This window comes from Alligator sinensis, unplaced genomic scaffold (assembly GCF_000455745.1).
Source record: "Alligator sinensis unplaced genomic scaffold, ASM45574v1 scaffold330_1, whole genome shotgun sequence".
Taxonomy (NCBI): domain Eukaryota; kingdom Metazoa; phylum Chordata; order Crocodylia; family Alligatoridae; genus Alligator; species Alligator sinensis.
In genome coordinates, this window is record NW_005842178.1 from 1,999,382 (window position 1) to 2,010,696 (window position 11,315).

At 40.2% G+C, this 11,315-nt stretch overlaps 2 protein-coding genes across 5 annotated transcripts in view; one reads left to right on the top strand and one right to left on the bottom strand.

Annotated features, from left to right (window-relative positions):
* DAGLB (diacylglycerol lipase beta) overlaps positions 1-2,232 on the top strand; it is a 27,905-nt gene extending 25,673 nt beyond the window's left edge. For both annotated transcript variants that reach the window (XR_003094635.1, XM_025206980.1), the window contains exon 15: positions 1,455-2,232. The gene's annotated coding sequence lies outside the window, so the exon portion shown is untranslated. The remainder of the gene's footprint in view (positions 1-1,454) is intronic.
* The window catches only part of LOC102384525 (Rac family small GTPase 1), a 16,215-nt gene extending 5,203 nt beyond the window's left edge, over positions 1-11,012 (bottom strand). For 2 of the 3 annotated variants that reach the window (XM_025206982.1, XM_025206981.1), the window contains exons 1-3: positions 10,924-11,012; positions 3,953-4,024; positions 2,242-2,359 (exon numbers count right to left, since the gene is read on the bottom strand). In XM_025206982.1, the coding sequence (XP_025062767.1) occupies positions 2,242-2,359; positions 3,953-4,024; positions 10,924-10,997 (264 nt within the window). In that variant the 5' untranslated portion in view covers positions 10,998-11,012. Of the gene's footprint in view, positions 1-2,241; positions 2,360-3,952; positions 4,025-7,948; positions 8,032-10,923 lie in introns of those variants that run through there. The other variant, XM_006026120.3, reaches the window with a different exon arrangement.
* Positions 11,013-11,315: the final 303 nt, after the last annotated feature.

The window sequence follows — 11,315 nt, forward strand, 5'->3', positions numbered from 1 at the left end:
CAAAGAGAGCATTTTGAGGCCATTCTCCAACACGCCTCAGGGAATCTTACGCTATCTCGGCTGTTAAGGTCCCTTACGTCCAAAGTTCTCCCTATATCACCTATGCCCAAGTCACCATTAACAGCTGCATATGCTCTTTGATCAAAGCATGTGCACAAGCACTTCTTGCAGCTACCTGACCATTACACTAAATACTTAGCCCCAAAACAGCTAACCTCCACACAGAGCATTGTGAACACAGGCCTGGCTTTACACATGTACTGTCCTTTACACACAGCAGAATGACAAAACTGCAGCTTGGGGGCCAGGGACTCAGTGCAAAGCCTGCCAGCACATGGGCCAGCACAGACTCTGCTTGAAAAACATATTAGGAAGACTCCATATACGCACACGTGCCCTCTGATCAAAAGCATCGCTGACAGTACTGTTACAGCATTCAGCAAAGCCTGACTTTGCACATGGCTTCACAAACAGGTTCCTGTCAAGTTTACTGTCACTATTTGGTGAAAGTCAGGATCCAGAGGCAAGTCAGGTTCTACCTGAACTGGTGCTTTCTAATTCACATTATAACCATGACCAAGGATTTCTAGCAACAGCACATTTTTAAATAGTGAAATCAAGAAGCTCTTAAAAATACAAGATGAGGCAGTGTTGTCTAAAGCTGGGTAAGCATTAGCACAAGAGAGTGGGGAGAGGGAAAACATTTAAAATAAAATAAAAAGCAGTGCCTAAAATATGATTTTATTTTCTGTTTTTATATTCCTCTTGCTAGAAAGCAGCACACAGTACAGCATATTCTCCAAGTGTTTGCACATAAATTACAATCATTATTTATGATGCAAGAGCCATTATTAATGATGTAAGATCGATCCATTATACACTGCATGCAATATCTGTTGTGTGCTATAACCCAAAATCACAGCAGCCCACACACACTGCTCACTGCATCAGGTATGAAAGCATGGCCCACCCCCAAAGCATAGCTTGGCCTATGGTCCCTCCTCCCACATCCTTTTATCTGTTCAAACTTGACTGCAGCCTGTGTTTCCATGATGCTGACCGGCTCTTGGGCAGTCTTAGCAATTTTATCACCTACTATGAGGAGGGTCTAATAACTGCTTTTTCTTCCTAGCTGCTGGCAGAAACAGAAGTTTCTGGCAGTTTTGCTGCCATTCTCTAACTGACACAATAGCAGTAGCCTCTAGTCTATGAGCTGAGAAGAAAACTTAACTGTAAGGACTGATGGGCACAACGAGAAATGAGACTAATGAATTAAGATATGTTTACCAGAAATTTAAATATTATGGTTCATTTAATAAAAGTCTTGTCTTAGAGAGTACAGGCAGACCACAGACTAACTGAACAAGATCTGAAAACATGAAAGCCGGTTTCCTGCACTGTAGTAGCTAGTAATTATTCTGCTGTAATAACTACAAATTACCACTTTCCTTTAGAACAAGGACAGTTCTGTTAGAAAAAGGAATCTCCTCAAACCAAGACCACTGGGCTTAGCAGAAGACAGCTTCAGGAGACTAGCATCTAGAAGATATTAGCTGAGCTGTTGTGATAGCTACAGACAGAGAAGACTACTTCATCTTCCCTATCCAAGAGAAGCAGGGGACAGCATATGCATATTCAAGATTTGACAGATTGCAAGCAATGAAGCAACATGTACATTTCTCCCGTTTAATACTGTAACTGTAAGAGCACAATAAAAACTGCCTTGGGCTGGAATAATTTAAGAACTCTAACGGAACAGTGCCCACATCAACAGCAACATTTTCTTTTAAAGGCATGCCACTTGCACTTTTAATACTACCTTTGGAACCAAATGAGGCTGAATGACATCAAGTGCTTAGCAATGTTCATGTCAGTGGGCAACCAAAACAGCACGCCTGAGAAACAAAGACAAATCCTACTTTTGGCAGGCATGCTAACCTTAAATCAATGGACTTGCTGATGAGACTACTCCATTCACCAAATTTATAAATATTCCAGTTAATTCTGGGGCTGCAACTACATAGAAAGGCAATGGGTAATGCAGGTTTTAACATCTGCTAAATGCAGAATGCTCTCATACTGAAGTATACTAAAGTATTACACCTGCAGCATTAAGCAGAAATTTGCAAGAGGTTAACTTTGCTATTAAATATGAGTGTTAACCATAGCTATGTTCAGTAAAGACAATTAGACTACTTAGGCTATAAACGTAATTTCAACTCTTGTGCTATAGATTCTTACTGTTTGCGGATACGATAATGGACGTAATCTGTCATAGTCCTCTTGTCCAGCTGTATCCCATAAACCCAGGTTCACTGGTTTTCCATCCACCATTACATTAGCAGAGTAGTTGTCAAAGCTATAATATAAAATACAAAGTGAGATCATCTGAAATGCTTCCAAGCTGGAACCAAATTCTTCTTCTGCAATAAGTCCCAGAGGTTGAGCTCTCACAAAATCCCAGTCAAACATGATGGACAGAAAAGGCACTTGCCAGAGTACAGCCTCCTGCCCCAAATAATGAATGATTATTCTTTAAATATTAAGTCTGATATGGAATATTCGAAGGGAAAATGCAGCTCAAACTAAGTCTGCTGGAGTTAGTCTCTTTTCACTACCTTTTATCAGAAAATGTGTAAAACTGCTAAGCAAACAAGTCTGGGAAAAAAGGTGATTCACTTAACTGACAAATACTTACTCCTCTGAATGGGACACTTATCAGCCACCTAATCTGCCTCTGTATTGTGTAAGAATTAAAAACCTATTGTTATTGTTCTATGCATGTAACAAAAGAAGCAAGATGAGTAATACTTAATAAGGATTTAAGAGTCTCAGTGGGCAAACACGAGCCTTGTAAATTTAGGGCATCAAAATGATTTGGAAAAATCTACTCGGAGGCAAACAGATAAACAGGAAAGATCCTTTTTAAGACCACCACTTTTTATGACATTTAAGCCAGAACTGAGAATGCAGTAAACTTTTGTCTATAAAACAGTAATAAACTGCAAAGTCTAAAGATGGACTACATTAAAATGTTTCATATGAAAAGTCATTGAGGTATTTACAGTACAACTTGAGGAAACAGAAAAGGTATAGCAAAATAAGGGTAGCAATGACCAATAGGAAGAGAAACATTTCCACAGTACATTTATAGTACAATATATTTTAGTACCTGAAAATCTCGGCTGCACTCTTACCATTTGTAGGAGAACAATTACATATTTTATATTTTAAATGAGGACAGAGCAGAGCAGGGAAAGCTGCCTGTGTAAAAAGTTCCACCCTACTCTGAATTGGAGGTGGGGGTGAATTAAATTACAAATTCCTTAAAACGGATTTAAATAATACAAGTGTTGAAAACCCTGAACTGCAAAATCACAGGAAGTGCCAAAATAACAGATGTTCTTTAGTAATGCTTACTATAGGAACTGTGCTTGGCAACTGAGGAGGGCTTGCAAGAAGGGACAAAACCCTACCAGCTCTCTGGTACATATTTAAAAAACAGAACAAAACCACAGACAAACAAAAAAACCGCTCCTTGTGATTCTGTTTGCAGTCCTGAATGGCTTGCAAGAGTCTGAACTTTGAATGTCACTTGTACATAGGAATTCTGCCTTCGGAAGTAACCATGAGGTTTTCTTTAAAGATAACTGTAGCTGACAATGTTAAACACAGTCCCAGAAGAAATGAGTTATTGGGCAAAGTAGATGTGAACTGATCAAGAGTCCACAAAAAAATAACTTATCACATGAATACTACTGCACATGGCCACCTGACAAACAGGTTAGTGCAAGCCAAAAAATACTTCTCATGAAATAAATCTAGAGTTGAAATTAACCTTTCAGACAAAGCTGAAAGATGTTTCCTGCTTGTTTAAACTATATAAACTCTAGTGATGGCAAGTATAAAGAATGCATTAAATCAGTTTATAAGGTTTCATGATTATACTTACACAGTGGGGATGTATTCTCCAGGAAAAGCATTGGTTGTGTAACTGATGAGTAGGCATGTTTTACCTACAGCACTGTAAAGAGATTAAAGTAATTTAAGGCAGTACTCTTACATGTGATGGAAAATAAAAAACCTTCCAGATATAACCAGGCCTTCGCACTCCCCCCCAAATTACATTCATTCATCCATTTGCAAAAAGTTTAAATTTAAACCTGAATTTGTAAGGGGTCAAGCCTGGGCTTGAAGCTGACTTGACTAGTAAACAGACTAGTCAGAAAATAAACTGATTCTTAGTGGTCAAGGTAGATCTGAATAATTAATAGGCATCTTCCAAAATATGCAAACATTATGACCTAGACTATTTTGTTCAAGCTTAAATTAACGAGGCCACATATATTAGTAGCCAACTCATTTTGCTGCGTCTTAACCAGTTTCACTGAATAGAAACGACAGCCACCATTCATACAGCTCCTTCAAATGCCTCACCTCACCTTTCAGACAACTCATACTTTTGTCACCTAACCCTAATGAGAAACTATTGCCAATTTATCACAATGCCATTTTGGAGGGCTCAGTGAAACAGAAGTGGCAGCCCTTCAGAGCATATCATAATACTGCAACATGACAGTGAAAAGGTAACATCCCTTCCTTGGAAACCCAGCCATCTCGTGGAAATTATTTAGTTAAAACCATATCCTAACATTGAAACCAAGTTGTGTGCACTTAAAAAAAAATCTTTCCCCCAGCAAAAATTTTTAAAATCCCAAACAGGTTCAGATAATTCAGAGACATCTACCTTCCACACTTCTTTTAAAGCCCAACAGTCAGTTCTCTACTCCCAGCATTCTCCCAAGTCAAACACTGAAGAAGGGACAAACTACATTCTCATAATGGTTTCAATTAATACGGCTTAAGATACTTGAGATCTGACTACTTAGTTTTTTTTCTCTTTCAAAGAGACTCAGCATCTGAAGAGAAAGCAGGCTTCTGATACTTTCAAGTTCCTCTAGGTTTCATATTCGTTTCTCACTTAAGAGCAATATCCTTCAACAACAGACTCCAGAGGATGTCTTCACAATTAGTTGCTGCAGAGAGATATTAGTTGTGGGATTATGTTCTTTCTGCTGATTACCTCTTTCTTAAAAGATGTTCATCCTAATGCAAGACATGCATTATGTCCATGCAGAAGTTTTGGGCAAGCAGTGTGCTGATTAAACAAGACACCAGCACTCTTAACCCTTGATGCGTTTCCAAGGATTATACACCTACTATTCATACTAGCTCATGTATCTTTCATATTTGGTGTTCATAGGGCCAGCCACACACACTGCTGTATTTACCTTACTTAGTAATGTTAAACGAAATCTCCATAACTAAAACATCACTGCTAAAAATATCCTCTTGTCCTTTAAATTTCATTAAAAGGCTCCAGAAGTTGGAATCTGGTCAAGCACCAAGGTGTACTAGGTAAGACCCATGCTCTGTCAGAGCTAGAAGTTAACCATTTATTGCAACGCTGCCAATAATAGGATTCTTCACCACCTTCTTTTAAATCTCAGTTCAATAATACCCTACGATCATGACAAGCTATATTACAGTAACATTTGAGCCTTAGAGAAATCCAGGCCCAATCTGATCAGGATGGTTCTTTGGCATTTTATTCCATGTGTCAAGCTGCAATTTGCAATTCTCCCTTTCCTTGCAGCACAATACCCACTCTACTATCATTTTTTGGTCTTACAAAGTTTACCCTCACCACATTTTAATTTCTTCAAAAGACATATGAAAAATGTCTGAGTTTCAGCCTTTACCAGAAACTGAGGTTTTCCTGTTCAGGGTTGCACTATGTTTTGTGCCAAATGATACTTCTAATTATGACATCTACTTCTATACTTGACTAGTGTCGAATTTTTACTGCAGTTTCAGGTGAGTTTTACAGTTGTATACATGAGATGGGCTGGGAATCCTCCTATCAAAAATATCTGGAGAAACCAAAGATGCCTGCAATATCCAGAATCTCATAAGTCTAAGCCCATGGTGGCCAAACCATGGCTCACGAGTCACATGCAGCTCGCCAGCACAGTACTTGCAGCTCTTTGGAAATTGGCCAAAGCCCTGCCCACTTCTTCCCAAGGCAGGTCCGGAGGACAGCGCAGCCCAGCACCTCCCATCACTCCAGCTTTCCCCACAGGGAGCATGCCCCGAGTCCGCCCTCCTCCCTCCTTCTCTCCCTCTGGGACTGCCAGCTCAGGTGCCAGGCTTCCCCATGGGGAAAGCTCCCCACAGGGAAAGCCAGAGTGGCTCAGCAGTGCGGGGGGGTGAGGAGTCACCTTTACTCTGTGTCACTCAGCACCCCCTACCCCTCCAGCTCTTGAACTTTGGTGGAGGATGGGATGTGGCTCCCAGGGTGAGTAACTCTGGCCACCCCTGGTATAAGCCATGGATGGGTATAGTGTAGTTCAGTGTTTGGGCTCAGGACAAGAGACCAGCTACTCCCAGAATTGTAGTCTCAGCTATGCCACAGCCTCTCTACATTTTCCCAGCCTGCAAAGTAGGCATTCATTACTTGCATCACATGTTTGCTGTAAGGATTAATATCCGAAGATTAGCACAGCATAAATGCTAAGTACTATAAAGCTCTGTACACAAATTACACATTTTCAGACTCAGGGCTTGTTGGCATTCTCTGAAGATGGTAACCTCACACATCTTTTATTTTTTGTATAAAATATATATCGATATATATCCCATGGATAATATACATATATTAGCCTATTAGTTTACTTTTTATTTTATATATAATTAAACTAATAGATTTCTATAACAAAGACACTAATGCACTGGGGTATTCAACAGTTCCAAAAAGAAAATTTGAAAGAACATTTTTTAACCAAGCCTTTTCAAAATGCCAGAGAACTGAATAGACTGGTCTAATGTATAACTGATTAATCAAAACCATGAACCCTAGAAGAACTAAAATGTCACATTCTTCAAGCCCCTTGCTAGGACTTGGAGACAAAACCTTCTGTAGAATCTACAACATAGTCAGGCTCAAAGACCCATCCTAGACAAGCCTATCACACTATACATCCTGGTTTGTACTGAAAACTAATACTGAATTCCACATCTTCACAAGTGACTAAAGAACACTTTCCCCCCTACTCCTTTTGACTGCCTCCCTTCATCTCACCAAGTGAGGCAACTGTTGGGGTTACTCAGAGCAGCTCAGAAAAGAGGTGATAAAAAAAATGTCATTCCAGACTCAAAACTGTAGCATGGTTCTGCAACATGCACCAGACAGTTGTTAAACAAGAAAAAACAGGCCCAACAACCCTGTGTTCCATTTTAGGTTTCCTGCCTCCCTAGCTTCTTGGCTCATTGCCCTATGAATCAGATTTGCGTAGTTACCAACCTCAGAAACGAACATGTAACACCTACCTTCACTATGGTAATCCTACATTAATTTTTATTCCTCATCTCCTATTAAAGCATTATGTTAACAAACTTAGTTTGAAAAGCATTTAGCCACTTGCTAAGGGAGGCATCTAACTGTATAGCAAATACATCTTTACACCTGAGGGCTGGAAATTAAGATGGATCAACAGATGGTTTTAATTTTTTCTGCAGATCAATCTGGGAAGTATTACAAAAATGCCATCAATTATTTAACCATACATTCAACCTTGCAACCCTATTAAGAGAATCCTAAATTAGTAACATCAGGCTGTAATTCAGATTTTTCCCTGTTAACCACAAGAATTTTCTAGATTAGATTGCTAGAACACAGGCAGATGAGACACCATATAACTAGTTTTACAGTAATTATTATACCAAATTTCCCCAAGAATGCACTGGACTCCATTCACTTCCAGGTACAATTCAAAGTAGTGACTTATGTAGGATTTCACAAGGTTTTTAGTACCTCGAAACCCAGGAAGTTCTCTCTCCTTAGCTATAACTAAGAAGCTTGAGAAATCTCCTAACACACTATACCTACTTTGAACAGAATAAGATGACATTGTAATAAAGATGCTGGCAGGCAGCGTACAGCAGCATTCCCTCCATTGCCAACACCAGTGGAGCTGCACAGATGGTAGTGCTATAGCAGGAGACTTCTTGTATACTGACTGGGAGAACACAGCCCTTACAACCATGCCAGTGGAGGCCAGCTGAAGCACTTTAATTAACACTTTGCTAAAATTAGATGCCAAAGAACCAATAGCATCCTCTGTTAACATCTGTTGGAATTCCTTTCTTCTACCAGTCTACCTGAACTAGAATTCTGCCTTGCATGATACGGCCTAAGGCCTAGCTCTTTTCTCATATTTTATAAAATTTAAAATAGCATACACAACGCTCCTAGGATAAAAATAGCAGGTTATCACTTAAGAGTTAAAATCTTTTCCCTTACTGAAAGGCACTATTACATTCTAGATTAACCAGAATATTATTCAGTTTGAGGGGGTTTTGTTCTAAAATTTCAATCTATGGCATTGTTCTATCAACTGAAGAATGGCAGACCATGATGGTGAAGGTGAGGTTGTCAGTGGAATGAAAATTAGCCACCCACCGGAAATATGTTTTTAAAGGAGTGCTGCATTTCAGGAAGCAGTTTAGAATTTCTGCACTCAGCTGGGGGGTGGAAAGAGTCAACTGCTTCAAAAGACTTTTTTAACTGCTGTGGCTGGCAAAGCAAACCAAACTCTGGCATGCATCTACCGATGCATTTCAAGCAAAACCAGGGACATCATCCTCCTGCTTTACTCAGCCTTGGTGAGGCCGCAGCTGGAGTACTGCATCCAGTTTTGGGCCCCCCACTTCAGAAGGGATGTGGAAAAGCTTGAGAGAGTCCAAAGGAGAGCACCGTAAAAAAATTAAAGGCCTGGAGGGAAGCCTGTACAACGAGAAGCTGAGGGATCTGGGACTCTAATCTGGAAAAGAGAAGGCTCGAGGTGACTTGGTAGCAGCCTACAATTATATAAGAGGGGTACATCAGGACCTGGGAGAACAGCTGTTCACCAGAGCTCCCCAAGGGATAACAAGGTCTAACGGCCATAAACTCCAGGAAGAACGATTCAGACTAAACATAAGAAAAATGTTATTTATGGTGCAAATGTCCAGGGTCTGGAACAGACTCCCCTCAGAGGTGGTGCAAGCACCTACTCTGGAGTCTTAAAAAAAAAAAATCTGTTTATTTTTCTTGCTAGGATCACTTGATCCTGGCTGATTTCCTGCCTACGGCAGGGAGCTGGACTCGATCTCACAAGGTCCCTTCCAGCCCCTAATGTCTATGAAATATTCTTGTAATGTTCTTGTTTGTCTTAGATATCAGCAGAAAAAAAAATAAAGTTTACTTTTCACTATTTAAGCTGCTTATTCCCTGCACTTCATTCAGCCAGGTCAGTGGTTCTCAACCTTTTTAGACTCAAGTCACACCCCTCAGAAAATGCCAGCTTTAAAAAAGAAAAAAAAAAGTTTTTACTCATTTCTTACTATAGAAAAATAATGGAGCAATTCTGTTGCAAAGAACAGGGAAAAAACACAGGTCAGAATGTTTTGAGCACAATGGACTTATTTGAAATTTTTTTATTTATCTTGTGAATAGTGTACATGCATGTACATCTAGCAGCACTAACACTGCGTGGCACCCTGCAGCACCCTTGGAAGGAACTCAAGGCACCACTGGGTGCCATGGCACCCTTGTTGAAAATCACTGGCTTTTGTTTTCCAGCTTTCATGCACCGGAATAATGCTGCCACATTAGTTTGCAATGGTTTCTAAAAGTAACATCCCTCTCTAGTTTAAAGCCTTCTGTTTTTTAATACGGTATTGTTTATTAATACAGTGTCCTAAGTACCTATTTTTTTTTTAAATATGGGCTTTAGTAATAAAGACTGAGCTTGTAGCCTATCCCAGATAAAGCAGCAGTCTTCTAAAGTGTTTTGAGAAACACAAAAAGCAGCTACTTATTTAGTAAGTGATACTAACTCTAAAGACAATTTTAAATAGGAATTATTACATTGAATCTAGAATCATTCCTTCAAAACACTGAACAAACAGATAAAACACTTCTATTAAAAGAAGACAGACAAGAGACAATAATTTTGATGTAAAAAATATTTTACATCAATTTAAGCTAACTAGAAAAAAAAAAATCACAGGTGGCCATTTCTACCAGTGCTAGTAAGTTGCAGCACTATTAACAAATCTCAGTCAAATGTGTTGGAACACTCCTTTCGTGAAGCACAAGCAATAAAAGCAAGACAGGCGTCTCATACAATATCAAAACCAGCACTTATCTGTTAGACCATTTAAACATTTCATTTTTAAGTCTTAATACATGCTAACTTTTTAGGGCTCTCCTAACAAGTTGATCATTAACTTAAAGATGAAACCACCATACTATATTATACAAAGCTTATGGAAATTTCTTCTAGCTGTAATTATGCTCTTCAATCTATCTATGCAAGTTTTTTTCTGTGATACCCGATTATGCTCAGACTACACTGGGATTTTTGTTTCCACTTAAAAAAAAAAATCTAACTGCATAAAACGAGTCTTGTTTTCCAGCTGGCTTGTGATGCTCCCCTGAGCTCTGACATCCAGTAAGAAAGTCTCCAAAATGCCTAGAAGAGTTTCTACATGGAGCACATTCAACAGTGTCCAGCACTGAAATGCCAAGAGGAACAAACACGGTACACACCGTCTCTGCACTGGACGCTAGCAGCTATGCATAAAGTCAGACTTAAAAGCATCCTAAAAATAGCTTTAAACAATAATGCCTACAAAATGTCACACGTATATACATTATTCTCTACAGAGGATGCACATGCCAAGTTTCTAATTATTTGTCATCCAGCTGTATAGCTAGAGGTCGCAATTTGGGCTCGGGCCCTATTGTGCTAGGTAACACTCATACAGTAAAGCACATCCCTGCCCAAAAGATCTTGCAACGGACTCTGATTATATCACCCGCAAATGTAACCCCTGGCTGTAAAGGCAGGTTGCGAAACCCTGCCGGTGCGCAGGAAGTCACCGCATCCCATCCAGTATTTTTGAAAAGTAGTTTGGAGACAACGGGGCCGACTTCCCCGTCCAGTTACGTCAGGAGTGGCTTCGCTCAAGAGCGCTATGCAGCCAAACCCTTGAACCGGGGCACGGATCCCGCTGGGGACACAAGGAAGGGGAAGCCGCCAGCAGCAAAATGGAGATAGATACGGACCCCCATGATTCCCAGGAAGGTTTAAAGCCCGCACCTCCCCCCGGGCCCCAGCTACCCAGAGGGACACAAGGGCCCCAAGGGACCAGCCCGACCGCCTGGAGCGCGGCACAGTCCCCACCCCAGGCCGCGGGAGCCGGGGCCG